This window comes from Chiloscyllium plagiosum, chromosome 26, assembly GCF_004010195.1.
Source record: "Chiloscyllium plagiosum isolate BGI_BamShark_2017 chromosome 26, ASM401019v2, whole genome shotgun sequence".
NCBI classification, from domain to species: Eukaryota; Metazoa; Chordata; class Chondrichthyes; order Orectolobiformes; family Hemiscylliidae; genus Chiloscyllium; species Chiloscyllium plagiosum.
Genome location: NC_057735.1, coordinates 13084684 through 13102982, shown reverse-complemented (window position 1 = coordinate 13102982; position 18299 = coordinate 13084684). Strand labels below are relative to the sequence as shown.

Sequence of the window (18299 nt, the reverse complement as noted above, 5' to 3'; positions counted from 1 at the left end):
TTAACTGGCATTTAACAGTGAGGAGTGGTTCCTGGTGGTAATATTCTGAGGCTCAGCCACTTGCCTTGTTCACAGCCTCTAAAAGATTGGTACTGGTTTCCAGGACATGAGTGAACGAGACAGGATGGGAGTCATGAATGGGTGAAAGGAGGGGTAATGGAGGAATGAAAACAGAAATTGCTAGAGAAGCTCAGCGGGTCTGACAGTATCTGTGGAGAGAAATCAGAGTTAACATTTTGATCCAGTGACCCTTCATGAGAATAGCTCAATAGAACAGAACAGGAAGGGTCACTGGACCCGAACCTTTAACGTTGCTTTCTGATCATAGGTGCTGCTTGACCTGCTGAGCTTCCCCTTTAATTTTTGTTTTGTTTCTGATTCCCATAAAAAGAAACTTTTTTATGTTTCTTTGTCCTTTGTTTTCTGGGTAATGGAGGAAACAAGTTAAGACTAGAGCATCGCTTTTGGTGAGGCTCTTGCTAGGACACCAAGTTCCTGACAGAAAGACACACCCTGCTGCCAAAGAGACAATGCAGGCAAAGTTGACAAGGTTTGGTTCCATTGGGAGGCAGAGCTGTGTGAGGTTTGTTAGATCTCTCGGCTGCTGCTAAAGGTTAATGGACTCAAGTTTAATTGGTGTCAAGAGGCATCAGAATGAATCCAATTGACAAATACCACCAGCAAGCAGCATTCTTGCATTGGGTCATTCACATTGCCACCTTCATGGGACCAGCTGTCCTGACCCCTGAAATCTGATGCAAGTACTCCCACCCGATTGTCCTGGACCCTGCATCACCACACTCCGTCCCACCCCAAACTGTCCCAGTCCAAATTATCCCACCGGCCCTTGTGGGCTCAACTAGGTTCTGTCCAATGTCTCACTTACGTTTGTAGTCTTCTCCTCTTGTGTCATGTGATTGGAAAGTGAGAGAGAGATTTATATATCCTGAGGGGTGTAGTGGATTGCATCAAGTCTCGCAGGGGTAGTGCTCTGCAAACCAAGTTCTGTTATTTTCGAAGTCATCACAAAAATTAAAGATTTGTTCAAGTTATGCAATATTCCACTGTTTACCTTTCTGAAAGAACCTGGTTAACAGAAAACAAAGACCAACTTCGGTCCAAGAATTTCTATTTATTACAAGTAAATAGAGTCTAACTGCAGGTAACTGCTATGAACTGTTGACATGTAACTCTACCATTCCCCTTATAAAATTCTGTGTACGGGAGGGGGAAACTGGGAACTTGGTTCAACGGCCTCAGAGTTTGCTGAGATGATTCTTTTGCTTGCCAAACTTCCTTTTGTTTACTCTCACATCTCCAGATTCTTTTCTCTTCCTCATGGGTGACACAATCTGTTGGCATATTAACTACAAAGTCTCTTAGTTATGAGTTACAGACACAGCTCACAGCCACTGGTGATAGAAAATAAGGCTTTAAGCATTACATTGGAGAGAAAGGTGTACCACTTGTCCCTTGCAGCCTTAAAAAGGCTTCTGCCAGTATCGTTCATACCCACAAGCAGTTCAGCTGCCTAGGGCCACTCACTTGCTTGTTGTCAGGCTTGGCCCTTGTCCTAAACAACTGGTCACAACTTCACAAACCAATCAGCTACTAGTTGCTGGCCGTTTCTCACTTTGTTACATCTCCCCCCATCTCAGTTGCCAGCCCATCTACAAGCTTTATCTACTACTTGAACAAAGCAGCAATGTCAACACAACTTACAATGAGTTTGCTTTTAAAAAACATACAGCAATCCCTTCCACAATCATCATTTTCCTATTTTAGACCACTATCAAAAATACAGAAAAATTACAAGATACAGTAAATACAACAATAAGAGTAATAACATGTGTAATTCTGATATATTTTTCATTGAAATATTGTGGTCTTCTTTTTTGCTGACAGTTGTCATATTTTGGAGCAATCAGCATTGGGAACCCACCACAGAGCTTCACTGTAGTCTTTGACACTGGCTCATCCAACCTATGGGTACCATCAATTTATTGTTCTCAACAACCATGTGGTAAGTAAATGTTAACCTGTTGTTAAATATGCCTCTCCCTTTGATTTTCCTTATTGATAAAGGCAGCTGTATAACTCATATTGGAAAAGGCCAGTACTTCTGGACTCGTCCACAGCCGTGTAATGGGCTCTGTAAAGCTGGATGGAACTCTCAAGTGTTATTTGGCTACTTCTGAGGTTGGTAAAAAATTTCAGAACTTGTTGAAAGCTGAAGCTGTTGTTCTTTGTCTCTCTATGGAGATGGAAGAATTATCGGATGGATTGCAACTGCAAATTTAACAGCAGTGTCAAACAATTTCTGTTTTTTACTGATTTTTAACTTTTAGTACATACCTGCAGCTTGGGTCTAAACTGATTCTGGAGTGGATTCCCTTAAGGTGGGTGCCCCAAATCATTTTGATTAATGTGACATGAATAAATGTCCAATGATGTTATAATATTAGACTGCTTTTTAAATCTAGTTTATTCTAATTGGAATATGTAAAGACCTGAGATTCAATCCTGCTTAGACTCTGTGGTGCGAAATAGTTCTCTTCAGATACATATTACAATATACACAGCCCTCATTCCTGTGTCAGATGCTTACAGGTAAAGTTAGTAGACGTTGCAGACTTCAAAACAGCAAAAGTGAGTGAAATCCATAAAGAACGAAGCTATTAATGCTTAATAATACTGCACACATACATATACACACACAGCTGTCCACCCCTCCTAGGATACATAATTCAACTTTCAGATCTTAACTGTGAAGTTGTTTGGCCACAAGTACTTGATCTAAGGTACGGCATAATGCTAAAACCTTCTCAATATTTTAATACAATGGATGTTGCTTTTCAGAGACACATCACAGATTCAACCTAAGCAAGTCTTCAACATACTACTCCAAAAACCAAGATGTATCCATCCAGTATGGTACAGGCAGTATGACTGGTATACTGGGATATGACACTGTCAGAGTAAGTTGTAACCATTGCCAGATAATTCAAGCTACATAATGGTGGTAATTGCTTTCCAAAGTTATAGTTTAAAGTCAAAGAGAGGAAGACCTTAAGATTCAGGCATATTTTGTGCACTCATCTGTAGGAGCATTAAAACAAGTATGAGAATGGTGAGTGGGGACACTACATTTATCGTGCCTCTACCCCAATGCTATGCGTCGCCCCATCATGCCACCAATTAAGGCCCTTGAATGGGTAATTAATCCAGCAGAAGGGAAAACAATATCAAGCCCTGTTGGACTTGCTTAGTGGTTCTGGAGCAGAGGAAGATGTTTGGTTGGTGCTGATCGAGAAGTTGGGGATCCACTAAAAGCCAGCCCTCTTTCCTTGCTCCCAAGCTACTGTGACCCTGATCACATGCCCAACTATCCCATCCATCACCATTTGTTTGTGGCTTGGGATCCAGCAACAATCCTGGTCTTTGGGAGGTGTTCTACTGGCTGCAAGCTCCATCTCACCAATGGCACTGCCATCAATAGAAGTGCAAGGCTCTGATCAACTAGCAACTATTAGATGATAACTTTTTTTGACCTATGAACATAGATGAAAACTATTACTCTAAATCTACACAAATCCCACTTTCTAATGCTTGGCCAATAATCTTGAATGTGGTGAAATTTTGAACGCTTATCCAAACACTTTTTAAAGGTTCTGAAGTTTCTGGCCTCAACTCCTCTCCCAGGCAGCGCATTCCAGACTCCCACTATGCTCCAGACAGATCTAGACACCACACCTTATGAAGGATTTATTGGCCTTGGAAGAATGATACTTGCACTTCAGGGGTTACGTTATGAGGAGAGATTATACAAATTAGTCCTGGTTCCTCTAGAATGTGGAAGGCTAAGGGATGATTTGATTGAAGTTTTCAAGATATTAACAGAAAAGGACAGGGTAGGTAAATTATTTCCACTGGTTGGATATTCTAGAACTAGAGGCATAGTGAGAAAATTAGGGCCAGACCATTCTTTAGATATATTAGGAAGCACTTGTACAAGACCATCGGATATTGGAGCATAGTTAGGCCATTTGGCCCATCAAGTCTGCTATGGCATTCGATCATGGCTGATATGTTTCTCAACCCCATTCTCTTGCCTTGCCCATAACCCCTGATTCCCTTACTACCTGTCTCTTTCTTAAATACACTCCATGACTTGGCCTCCACAGCCCTCTGCAGCAATGAGTTCCACAGATTAACCACTCTCTGGCTGAAAAAAATGGGAGCAGATGTTTGGAAATCTCTTCCACAAATGGCAGTGTATGCAGGATCAGTTGTTAATTTTTAATCTGAGACAGAAACATTTTTGTTAAGCAAAGGTATTAAGAGACATGTTTTCACTGGGTGCTCCAGTTTCCTCCCACAGTCCAAAGATGTGCTAGTTAGGTGGATTGGCCATGCTAAATTGCTCTATGGTGTCCAGAGATGTGCCGGCTGGGTGGGTTGGCCATGGGAAATGCAGGGTAATGGGGAAAGGGAGGAGGTGGATGTGGGATGCTCTTTAGAAGGTCAATCTATACTTGATGGGCCAAATGGCCTCTTTCTGCACTGTCGAGATTCTCTGATTCTAGTGTGATGTTGCTAAGATAGTGGAAGTCATACCAAGCATAAATGAAGATGGTTATGACTGTTGGAGGCCAGTTGTCTCAGCACTCCAGTAAACTTCAGCAACATTCATGTGTGGCTGATAAATATTAAGCAACATGCATACCATGTAAGTACCAGGCAATGACCATTTCCAGCAAGGGAAAATCTAACCTCTATCCTTGATGCTCAATATCATTATGATTGGTTAATCTCCTGCCATCAACATTCTGGGATCCAAGAATCCTCCCATAGCATGAACAAATGTATATAAAGATCTTGAATATAATTTGTCCTACAGGCAATGAGTCTCTTTTAAGCATGCCTGTATATTTCAATTTCAGCTCACTTTAGTTTCAGTAATGGTTAATTAGTTGCACTGTAACTGAGTTATTCTAAATCCTTATACTAGCAAAATGACTGAGTACTGTCTCTATTTCCTTACAGTACTCAATTAACTGTAACGATATCTACAACATGCCCGATGTGGTCTTCACAATAAATGGAGTTAATTATCCTCTTCCCCCACAGGCCTACACTTTGCAGGTATGTTATTGGACAGCAATCAATTCATTAGGATACACTTAAAATTTCAAAAGGTGAAATGCAGTGTATTTTTAGGGATTAATCTACAATTGCTGAAGGTGACAAAGATATGACCCAGTGTTAATTGTTCCAGCGCAAGTACAACAACCAAAGAAGCTGCTCAAGTGGATTTGGTGTTACTAGTGGAGGCCTCTAGATTTTGGGAGATGTGTTCATTAGAGAATATTATTCTGTTTTCGACATGTGCAACAACCGTGTGGGCTTGGCTAAGACTGTCTAATTTTTTACATTCATATTCTCAATGAAAACCAATTCTAATTTGTAATTTTGGGTTGATGTTAACCCGTCACATGATTCCTCAAAGCAATAGCTGTCATCTGGTTGAAATTGTTCTTGTTTGTCCTTAGGTTGCAGGTGTCACTGAAAGGTCAGCATTCATTGTCCATCTATAATTGCCCTTGGGAAATGTTAAGAGCCAACCACATTGCTGTACATCTGGAGTCACATGTAGATCACATCAAGTAGGGATGTCTACTTCAATGTCTGGATGCCATTACTGAACCAGATGCATTTTCGTAAGCAATGGTAATAGTTTAACGGTAACCGTTATAGAGAAAACCTTTCAATTCAGGGTTTAAAATAAAATTATCAGCTACTTTTGTAGGCACGAACCCATGTCTCTGCAATGTTAACCTAGGCCTCTGGATTGCTGGTCCAATGATATCACCAAAGAATAATTATGCCATAGGCTACTTAGCTGTGGTTAATGCTCAGCAATGCTCCGCACTGAGCTACAAAGAAAAAGAAAATGGAAATAACAAATAAGTAAATGTCTTGTACAGAGCAGACTATGAACTCTGCTGAAACTAAATATAATAACTTTTTGATTTTGTTGTGTTTTTACTCTTTCTTGATTCGGACACTCAGTTGTGATGTATCCTTAGAGCAGTGATTCACTCCAGAGATCAGCATGTTTGTGCTGAAGGTGGGCAAGCTGTACAGTGTCACTTGTCTTGCTATGATTATGTTGCTAACTTCACATAGAGGCTTTGTCAAGTTCTCTAGAATCCCTTCATTGAAATAGTTCATTTAAAAAGAAATAATAAAGTCGAAATATGAAATGCATACTCTTCCTTCTTCCATCTCTTGTCCCTTTCATGTCTCTGTGCAGAGTGTACCTCAATTCATTTCTTAATTGCAATGGTGGAAGCTCCCAGTAACTTTGCAAAATGAACAGGCAAGGAATTTGCTGATGACATGAGAAACGATTGGTAAATGGATGCTCTCTGTGAAATATGGACCCTGGGCTGATGAAGTCTAAATCTAGCTACAGTTGTAAAATCCAAATAATTCCATATTTCCATTGGTTCAAGTCAGTGGATTCCCTTTCCAGAATAGATTGGACTTTAGTGGACGTGTCCTTGAATCTTCCAGAGTAGTCTGAGAGATAATGTGGAATTCAATTGATTAGGTTACATAATATTTGTAATAAATGGTTGGCCACCACCTGACAGATAACTTAATGCCACTTTTAGTTGCTTGAAATACAGTATTCACTCGAGATTTATATCGTACAATGTCATCCAACCCAATGATTCAAAGATGCTGATGAATATCAACTTTAATGAGATGGAAATTCTAGATTGGCTAAAATTGCTGATAAAAAAGGGTAAAAAGAGAACCAAAGAATAAGGTTTATAAAGTGTTGATTGTCAATAGGCAGATAGTATTGGCAGAACCTTTGGGTTCAATATGAAACAGAATAATACCAATGCTCAGTAATGCCAGCATTTTAACTGGGATACTATGGGTGATCCTACATCATAGAGGCATAGAGTTATCCAGCATGGAAACAGATCCTTCAGTCCAACCAGAACTAAACTAGTCTCACCAACCTGAGCTTGGCCCATATCCTTCCAAACATTTCTTTATCATGTACTTATCTAAATACTTTTTAAGCATTGTAACTGTACCCACTTTCACCACATCCTCTGAAAATTTATTCCACACACGAACCACACTGTCTAAAAAAATTGGCAGTCATGTCTTTTTAAAATCTTTCTCCTCGCCTCTTAAAAATATGTCCCTAGTCTTGAAATCCCCCACCCTTGAGAAAAACACCTTATCTATACCCCTCATGATTTTTTATATATCTCTATAAGATCACCTCTCAACCTTCTATGCTCCAGTGAGAAAGGTCCCAGTCCATCCAGCCTCTCCTTATCACTCAAGCCCTCTCTTCCCAGCAGCATCCTGGTAAATCTCTTCTGAACCGTCTTCTGCTTACCAATATCCTTCCTATAACAGGGAGACCAGAACTAGACACAGTATTCCAAAAGACCCCTCACAAACATCCTGTACAATCTCAACATCCCAACTCCTATACTCAAAGGTCTGAGCAATGAAGGCAAGTGTTAAATGCCTTCTTGACCATCCTATCAATTTGTAATGCCAACTTCATGAAAAACGTGCCTGAACTGCTAGGTCTCTCTATTCTAATACACTACCTGGGACCCAACTTTTAATTGTAAAAGTCTTGCTTTTGATTATTTTACCAAAATGCCATACCTCATATTTAACTAAATTAAATTCCATCTGGCACTTTTCAGCCGATTGACTCAATTGTTTAAGATCTCTTTGTAAGCTTAGGCAACCTTCTTCACTGTCCACTGCACTGCCAATCTTGGTATCATTCACAAACTTACCAACCATGCTTTCTATATTCTCATCTAAGTGGACCCAGCACTGATTCCTGAGGGACATTGCTGGTCACAAGCCTGCACTCCACCATCACTATCTGTCTCTGGCCGTTAAGCCAATTTTTACACAATTAGCAAGCTTACCCAGAATCCCATGTGATTCAATAACAACACAAATCTGAAAATTACCTATCTGATGAGCTAGTATCCAATATTCAATATAGTTTCAGCGAGGGAAGGTCTCTTCACCACCAATGCTTGCAGCAGGGTGTACAATCCACAGGGTACATTGCAGAATTTCATTCAGACAACAACTTCCAAACTCATGACCACCATCATTTAGAAGGGCAAGGGCAGCAGAAACATGGGAACACCACCACCTACAAGTTATTCCAAGCTATTCATCATCATTACTTGGAAACAATACCATTCCTGAAGTGTTGCTGGGGAAGTCCTGTCATTCCCTCCTTAACGGCATTGTGGGTGTTCCTATACTTAATGGACTGCAGCGGTTCAAGAAGGCAGCTGAGGAGTGTCCAGGTAAATGTTACACAATTAAATGTTTTCATAACCTGCTGGTGATGTTGATGACCTTGCATATGAATGCTTTTAATGGACTTGTTGCTTTAGAGTAGTGATCTCCAAGGTTTTAAAGCTATGTTACAGCATTCAACAACAGTTTTGAGCTTTGTGACATACTTTAATATGCCTTTTACAAATTCCCACATTTACTTCATTCCTGAGCTCTTTACCATGTTTAGTTAATCAATGAAAAATGATATACAATCCTCTTGTCTTAAGCAATGAAAAGGTTGTATTGGAAGCAAGAAGAAATGACATAATGAACAACTCCTGGATTTTGAGGATGTTAAAAGGATACAGAGCCAGAACTGTGGAGTAAAACATCAATTTTCTGATTCCACCAAATTTGACAGTATGTTGACTCATGGTGCATTCCTCCATTGGAGTAGAGCCTCCAGAGGGTGGAATTTGTCTGTTGTTAAAAGTGTGATGGTGAGTGAGTTTCATAGTGTCTGCTCTGCCGTGGCCTGGCTGAATTAACCGCACGGTCTTCTGCTTTTCATCTCATTAATGAGGCAACTGAGATTTTGGGTATGCTCTTATGGCAGGTGAGGTGAATGTCCTTACCACTGTTGAGACCGTTTGCTTCCATGCATCTGACACCACATCTACAGCCTAGCTGTGCACCATTCAGGTGCTGCACGTGAGGAACAACAAACCCAATAAGCTTCAAGACAACTATTGAACAAAGCCCATGACTGACTCGTAATCCATCACTCTTCAGACCATCCCATTGGACTGGCTTAGCAGGACAGCCCCAACTGACCATGGATTGATGTTTCAACAATATCTACATTGACCTAGCTTTAATCTGCTGGCTGTTTGAACTTGCCATGGCCCAGTCCGCGGACTGCAAGAACTCTGAACCCTGGACTCATGTAGTGCTAAGTGTAGTCTAATCAGACAAGCCCCTTCACTGGCGTTGGCATTGTACACCTGGATTGACTGTCGATCCCCTTCATTTCACTTCGGGCTTCAATATCGCCCTTTGCTTGCAGTGTGTCTTTTTGTTATTAATGGGTTGTGGGCGTTGCTGACCAGGCCAGCATTTATTGCTCATCCCTAGTTGCCCTTGAGAAGGTGAGCTGTGTTCAAGAAGCGCTGGAGTCCAGGTGTTGGAGGTTGACCCACAATGCCTTTAGGGAGGAAATTCCAGAATTTTGACAAAACAACATTAAAGGAACAACAATACACTTCCAACTCAGGATGGCGAGTGGCTTGGAGGGGAACTTGCAGATGGTGGTATTTAGCGTATAGGCTGCTGACAAATAGGCTGCAGCTTTGATGTTGACCTATAACAATGGCATGTCAACTGCTGTCTGAATGTTTCATTGACTTTTCAGTGCTCTTCACCGCCACAAGCTGCCTGCCTATCTTACTAAAAAGCAAGCTAAACTGCACAGGCAGCAGCATATCTCCCAATGCTGAAGACCTTGTGGGCTAAAACATATCATAGAAGTTTGTAGATGACACCAAAATTGGAGGTGTAGAGTACAGCAAAGAAGGTTACCTCAGAGTTCAACAGCATTTTGATCAGATGGTCCAATGGGTGGAGGATAAATGTGAAGTGTTGCATTTCGGAAAAGCAAATCAGGGCAGGATTATACACTTAATGATAAGGTACTGGGGAGTGTTGCTGTACAAAGAGACCTTGGAGTGCAAGTTCATAGTTCCTTGAAAGTGGAGTCGCAGGTAGATAAGATAGTGAAGAAGGTGTTTGGTATGCTTTCCTTTATTGGTCAGAGCATTGAGTGTAGGAGTTGGGAGGTCATGTTACATCTGTACAGGACAATGATTAGGCCACTTTTGGAATATTACGTGCAATTCTGGTCTCCCTGCTCTTGGAAAGAAGTTGTGAAATGTGAAAGAGTTCAGAAAAGATTTACAACAATGTTGCCAGGGTTGAAGTGTTTGAGCTATAAGAGAGGCTGAATAGGCTAGGGCTGTTTTCCCTGGAGAATTGGAGGCTGAGGGGTAACCTTATCGAGATTTATAAAATCATGAGGGGCATGGATAAGGTAAATAAACAACGTCTTTCCCCTGGGATGGGGGAGTCCAGAACTAGAGGGCATAGGTTTAGGGTAAGAGGGGAAAAAGGGACCTAACGGGCAACATTTTTACGTAAAGGGTGGTGCGTGTATGGAATGAGCTGCCAGAGGAAGTGGTGGAGGCTGGTACAATTGCAATATTTAAAACCCATCTGGATGTGTATATGAAAGAGGAAAGATTTAGAGGGATATGGACCAAATGCTGGCAAATGGGTCTAGATTAATTTTGGATATCTGGTAGACATGGATGAGTTGAACTTAAGGGTCTGTTTCCATGTTATACATCTCTATGACTCCCTGTGTTTAAGTTGTCAGTTTCCAATTATGTGCTAAAGTCAGTCAGTACTAAGAAAGCCAACTTAGTGCTAGAAGAAGTGTCTGTGTCAGCTCAATAGCATTTTGAGTAGGTGCGTACAATGTTTGGCTGCACCTGTGTGCAAAGTGACCTGGCAAAAGCATGCAAGTTATAGGTGTCCATCAGCTCCCAAAGTAGAGTGTGGAGGGCCGGGAGTGGCGGCTGAGATGGTCCAAGAGCAGCCTGGATGATATGGTGAGGCTGGTGGCTTGCCAACATTGAGATATATGGACCAAGGGTCAAAGAAGGTAGTAGTAATGGAACCTACAGAGAAGTAATGGTTGGGAGCAGTTGTAAATGCCTAGGACAGGCACTCAGTGAGCAGCCGACACCAGGTACCCACTTGGATTTACGGCGGGCATTTTACATCATCTAGTTTCTTAGATAAGCAGGGGGAATTGAAAGTGCAATGTAGACAGGATGAGTTGGGATTTTCATGACTGCATGGAATAAATCAGTCACCAGTCAAAGGTGGGCTCTAAAGTTGCCATTTAAGATTCAAAGGGAAAGTCGTACTCATTTTTATCGATGTTGAGAATCTGCTTTTTTTGTTCTCACCTTGAGTTTGCTTAAGGACAGAAAAATGTAACCTGGAATTGGATACAGAAGTGTGTTTAAAACACGTAGCAAAACTGCATGAGCTGATAGTTCTTAAAGGGCTGTAGTTATACCATTAAAGGGGGGTTTTCTGCAATTGCTCATCTACAGAAATTGACCGATCTGAAAGCATCATGAATGCAATAGATACTGACTCTCGCCTTTAATAAGAATCTCCTTTAAAACGACAGCTGACAGTAAATAGAGAACAACTGTTTGAGACTTCTTCCTTGCAATTTAGCATAAATACATTGATGTCAATCTAGAATCATAGAGTCATAGAATCATACAGCATGGAAACAGATCCTTCGGTCCAACCCGTCCATGCTGATCAATTTTCTCAAACTAAACTAATCCCACTCGCCTGCACTTAGCCCACATCGCTCTAAACCTTTCCCATTCACGTATCTGTCCAAATATCTTTTAAATTTTGTAACTGTATCTGCATCTACCACTTTCTATGGCAGTTCATTTCACATCTGAATGACCTTCTGCTTGAAAAAATATTTGATGGTGAGCAAAACGTTTCACAGATTTCTACGTCTAATTGATTCCCTCACCACATAATCATAAATAGAGTCTACAGATACTATCTGGAGGACTCAACTAGCTTAGTAAGTGGTGACGTTACTGAGCTACCCTTGATAATGAATTTTGAAGTCCTCCATCCACGTACATTTGGTGTCCTTGCCACCCTCAGTGCTGTTACCTTTGAGGTTTAGTTTGGATGAGTTCCAATTCATCAATTGAATGAAGGCATTAGATGGTAATCAAGATTTCCATATCCATATTTGGACCAATGCCATGAGCTTTCAAGGGGTGCAGAGTCAGTCAATGTTGAAGACTCCCATAACAACTCCCTCCTGATAGTATATTACTGTGCTTGCTTGGTCTGTTTTACATGGGACAGGACATACACAGGGATGGTAATAGTTATATCTGTTAAAACAAGCTCCATGACACAGTTGAAGGAATAGGCACATCCATAACTATAATGAAATGCGAATCAGTCCCAACTTAATCCAGACATAACAAGGACATTTCTAGGATAGCACACCACATGGTGACTGCACAGGAGATTGTGTGCAGTTCTTAAAGAAGTTAAGTCTCCCTTGACGAATTCAAGGTTTTTTGTATCACTGGTGGAATTGATGGAATCCATGCATTAGTTCATTCATCTTATGTCTCATTACATTTTGCACAACATCCTACAGAAAGTCAGATAATTTAACTTTGGAAAAACAAGATTGCAACATATCGATCATAAAAGTTGTTGTTATATCAAAGAAACAGCCTTGAAAAGAACATGCTATCCTACTTTCTGCTGCTGGGCAATGTTTCTCAGTCTTTGCTGGGTCAGTACACATATGAGGTACACATTGGAGCAAAAAATAGAACTAAATAAGTTAAACTGGTTAAGTAAGTTCAATATTGCAGAAGGAATGAGAGTTGGTAATCATTAATAAAGGCAATCATTCCACTCGAATGGAAAGATAAAAACCTCTAGAGAACAGAATGATAGAAAGTGGTTGGTTGTAATGCAAGTGGATGGTTTATCTAACTAGATTCAACAGGAAAATGGGAACTGTCTCACCTCTAATTACATGATGGGAAATGCGACAATTTAGTTTAATATTTAAAGAGAAATTAATACTCTCAGTTATTAATACTGATTGGGGCTGTTAATCTGGTTCAATCAGGGACCCCTGACTAACAGATAGAAACAGGAGTGTCCCCCTCTTCCGCGGTTTTGTCAGAGCTCAGGTGTCTCTGGAGAAGGAGCACACTGTGTCCACCAATACCTCGAGATTTTCAAGGAAAGGTCGGCACCAGAGTCAGTGGAGCATACTACCTCCCCCTCCAACTCTATTTTGATTTAATCTCTTCCCTTCACTGTTTGATCACACAGCATTGCCCTTTGATGTGAAGGGCACTGCTTGTCACTGGCCACTCGGGTGTTTCCTTTCTTCCTAGTGGTTGTACATCATAAAGATTTGCACACTTGTTGTTTTTCACTGTGCCCAACACCTGCACACACACAACATGGGTGCTGGGGAAAAATAAGCACTACCGCTATCAGGTGGTAGTGTAGAAGAAAAGAAAAAAAAGAAAAAAAAGAAATAGGAGTGTGTCAAAGGTTCTGTTCACTCTGAGAACTGGCTCTGAGGAAGCTGGATCAGTGTCATGGACTGTCCACGTGTAAATAAAGGGTAACTTGGTGATGGGACACCAGTCTCTGTGTAGTTACTTCAACCCAGATGAGTTCTTTTGGATTCAAAAACGTATCACTGGGACATTTGTCTTGGACTTAGAATTACAACTACATGACCACTTTTCCCTAAGATTTCTGTAATGTGTCAGACATTAAGAGCATATTGACCATCAAAAACAGGAACAGGAAATGGCTGTTTGGCCACTCAAGACTGCTCCACCATTCAATATGATCATGGCTGATTTGATACTCCTCAAGTCAACTTTCTCATATTTTCCGCATAACCCTTGATTCGCTTACTGATCCATAATCTATCTATCTTTGCCAGAAGGACTCTGCCACCAAAGTGATTTTGGAGTTCCAAATACTTACAATTCTCTCCTCATCTCAGTCTTAAATTGGGACCCCTTTATTCTGAGACTACGGTCTCTGGTATTAGACTCTCACTGGAAGCGAAGCATCCTCTCAGCTCTTACTCTGTCCAAGCCTTTTAAGAATCCTCTTTATGTCTTTTCTCCTGTGCACTTTGCCCCAGATATTATCCTTGATAATTGAACTGCTTGATTCAGGTGGATTTGAATTGGATCCTATGGCGAGTTTGTGATTATTCCCACCTTAGTTGCACCTATACATCCCTTTTGTTTTCACAAATAAAATTTATCTTCATGGACATTGCATTTCGCTTTATCATTGCAGTGGAGCTTTGTTGCTCCCCGATGTGCTCATGTCCTTTCAGACACTACTGCCTAAAAGTAGCTGGACTGTTTCTGTGGTGCTGCCTATTGCCTGAAGAACCTGATAAAAGTACTACTTTGGTTATGGTTGAGCACTGGCTCTGTTCCAGCTCATGGCAATATTGACCACAAGTGCAGTCTTCTCAAATATCCTCATTGCTTAACTCTCCAAGTTTTTTAGGCCATGTTAAATACCTTGAAATGGCTACTTAAGCATCATGATGCTTTCATTATAAAATATCTTTCATTCATTTCAATTTATGAGATCTTTGCCCTGAAAATGTGTTGCTGGAAAAGCACAGCAGGTCAGGCAGCATCCAAGGAACAGGAGAATCGATGTTTCGGGCATGAGCCATTCTTCAGGAATGAGGAAAGTGTGTCCAGCAGGCTAAGATAAAAGGTAGGAAAGAGGGATTTGGGGGAGGGGCGTTGGAAATGTGATAGGTGGAAGGAGGTCAAGATGAGGGTGATAGGCCTCATCTTAAGCCTAGGAACCCTCCAACCACAAGGGATGAACTCAGATTTCTCCAGTTTCCTCATTTCCCCTCCCCTCACCTTGTCTCAGTCAAATCCCTCGAACTCAGCACCGCCTTCCTAACCTGCAATCTTCTTCCTGACCTCTCCGCCCCCACCCCCACTCCGGCCTATCACCCTCATCTTGACCTCCTTCCACCTATCACATTTCCAACGCCCCTCCCCCAAGTCCCTCCTCCCTACCTTTTATCTTAGCCTGCTGGACACACTTTCCTCATTCCTGAAGAATGGCTCATGCCTGAAACGTCGATTCTCCTGTTCCTTGGATGCTGCCTGACCTGCTGTGCTTTTCCAGCAACACATTTTCAGCTCTGATCTCCAGCATCTGCAGTCCTCACTTTCTCCTTGGTGATCTTTGCCCTGTTTGGTTAATCACCAGGAGTGATGCATGATAGTTTTTATCCTTGTCATTAGCATTGAAAGGTTGTGTTACGTGAAGGAAACAATATCCAACACCTCATGGGATTTTGGAATCCATGAATATAAAGAATGTACAGCCAGAACGGTGGACACTTGACTTCTATTGTATTCCTTCATCGGATTATACTCATTAGGTCTTCATACAGATGGTAGAATCTAGAAGTTGGTTGAGCGCATTATGTTGAAATTGCCTGGACAATAGTTCTTAAAGGGCTTCAGTTATATCTTTAAAGGGGAGTTTTCACCTTGCAATTTGAACATACAGGCATTGATGTCAATCTATTTAGATCTCAGTTAAAATGAGGTCTATGATGTTTTAACACAGCCAAGGATGCAGGCCTGTACAGGAATATAATGAAATGCATATCGGTATTGAGTTAATTCAGGGCATTTCAAGGATAATGCACCACATGATGATTACACAGGAGTTGTGCACACTTTGCAAGTTTTGAGAAGATTTGTAGCTCAGATTAAGGTTCTGGATATAGGTTTGCTTGCTGAGCTGGAAGGTTCATTTTCAGATGTTTTGTCACCATACTAAGTAACATCATCAGTGAGCCTCCGGATGAAGTACAGGTGGTATGGCCCACTTTCCATTTATGTGTTTAGGTTTCCTTGGGTTGGTGATGCCATTTCCTTTTTTAGGGGGAGGTATATGGGATCCAAGTCAATGTGTTTGTTGATAGAATTCTAATTGGAATGCCAAGCTTCTCGGAATTCCTGTGCGTGCCTCTGTTTGGCTTGTCCTCGGATGGATGTGATGTCCCAGTTGAAGTAGTTTCCTTCCTCATCCGTATGTAAGAATACTAATGAGAGTGGGTCATGTCTTTTTGTGGCTAGTTCATGTTCATTGAAGATGACATCACGCTCACTGATGATGTTACCTAGTATGGTGGCGAAATGTCTGAAAACAAACCTTCCAGCTCAGCGAGCAAACCTACATCCAGAATTGTGTGCACATCTTAAAGAGGTTATGTCAATCCTTAAGAATTCAAGTCTTTCATGCCGCTGGTAGAATTGTTTGAATCTGATGCATTGATTCGTTTATTTGTTGTTTCATTACAATTTACATCACCATTTAAATTATCTGAAAGGCATATAATTTAACTTGGGGAATACGAGTTTTTTTTTAAGTAAATTAACCATGTATCAATGAAACAGCTTTGGTAAGTATAGGTTCTCCTGCCCTGCACTGCTCTGAGCCATTTCTCTGTCCGTGTTGGTTCATTGTATGCAATATAGGCGTGTTAGTGCAAGAAAGTGTAAGTTAAACATTATACAGTGTAGGAGGAGCAATGGTTATCAAGCAAACACACTGTTGATAGTAATGTATAAAGGCAAGCATTCTACTTGATTGAAAAAGAGAATAAATTTCTAAAGTTTCTTGGGCAACAAAATAATACAAGGAGACTGATTGTAACCAAAGTGATTGGTTTACCTGATACAATTCAACAGGAAAACAAGGACAAAAGGCTATGTCACATCAACATGTTGCTCCTTCTGCAATATTAAAAAAATGCTTAACCAACAGTTTCTCGGTCTCCCTTGCTGCTGGCTCCTGCCACTGCACCAGTATTCGCCTCCGGAGCTATTGGGAGAGGAGAAGCAAAAAGAGGGAAAAAAATGAAACAGAAAGCAATAAAACAAGCGGAACAGAGGAGTTCCAGCAGGAGCATCCTACAGTACTGCCATCTTGCTGTATCAAGTGCAGGAAACCCTGCTGCAGCCATTGTAAAAAATCTCATGCTGTGGGACCAAAAGGCCTATGGAAGGCAAGATTTCCCAACCAGGGAGCAGAGTTAATCTAGTGCAGAACAGTGAGCGTAACCTCGGTGGTGGGCAAGTTGTTGGAGGGAATCCTGAGGGACAGGATGTACATGTAATTGGAAAGGCAAGAACTGATTAGGGATCGTCAACATGGCTTTGTGCATTGGACATCATGTCTCACAAAATTGACTGAGTTTGTTGAAGAAGTAACAAAGGGGATTGATGAGGGCAGAGCGGTAGATGCAATCTATATGGATTTCAGTAAGGCATTCAACAAGGTTCCCCATGGAAGACTGATTAGCAAGGTTAGATCTCACGGAATACAGGGAGAACTAGCCATTTGGATACACAACTGGCTCAAAGGTAGAAGACAGAGGGTGGTGGTGGAGGGTTGTTTTTCAGACTGGAGGCCTGTGACCAGTGGAGTGGCACAAGGATCAGTACTGGGTCACAAGGATCAGTACTGGGTCCTCTACTTTTTGTCATTTACATAAATAATTTGGATGTGAGCAATAAGAAGTACAGTTAGTAAGTTTGCAGATGACACCAAAATTGGAGGTGTAGTGGACAGCGAAGAAGGTTACCTCAGATTACAACAGGATCTTGACCAGATGGGCCAATGTGCTGAGAAGTGACAGATGGAGTTCAATTCAGATAAATGCGAGGTGCTGCATTTTGGGATAGCAAATCTTAGCAGGGACTTATACACTTAATGGTAAGGTCCTAAGGAGTGTTGCTGAAAAAAGAAACCTTGGAGTGGAGGTTCATAACTCCTTGAAAGTGGAGTCGCAGGTATATAGGATAGTGAAGAAGGCATTTGGTATGTTTTCCTTTATTGGTTAGAGTATTGAGTACAGGAGTTGGGAGGTCATGTTGCGGCTGTACAGGACATTGGTTAGGTCACTGTTGGAATATTGTGTGCAATTCTGATCTCTTTCCTATTGGAAAGATGCTGTGAAACCTGAAGGGGTTCAGAAAAGATTTACGGGGATGTTGCCAGGGTTGGAGAATTTGAGTTATAGAGAGAGGCTGAACAGGCTGGGGCTGTTTTTCCTGGAGTGTCGAAGTTTGAGGGGTGACATTATAGAGGTTTACAAAATTATGAGGGGCATAGATAGGGTAAATAGACAAAGTCTTTTCCCTGGGGTTGGGGAGTCCAGAACTAGAAGGCATAGGTTTAGGGTGAGAGGGGAAAGATATAAAAGA

At 41.3% G+C, this 18299-nt stretch overlaps 1 protein-coding gene across 1 annotated transcript in view; it reads left to right on the top strand.

Annotated features, from left to right (window-relative positions):
- LOC122562932 (pepsin A-like) overlaps positions 1-18299 on the top strand; it is a 32889-nt gene that overhangs the window by 6557 nt on the left and 8033 nt on the right. The window contains exons 2-3 of the mRNA XM_043716232.1: positions 1906-2023; positions 2860-2978. Coding sequence (XP_043572167.1) covers positions 1906-2023; positions 2860-2978 — 237 coding nt within the window. The remainder of the gene's footprint in view (positions 1-1905; positions 2024-2859; positions 2979-18299) is intronic.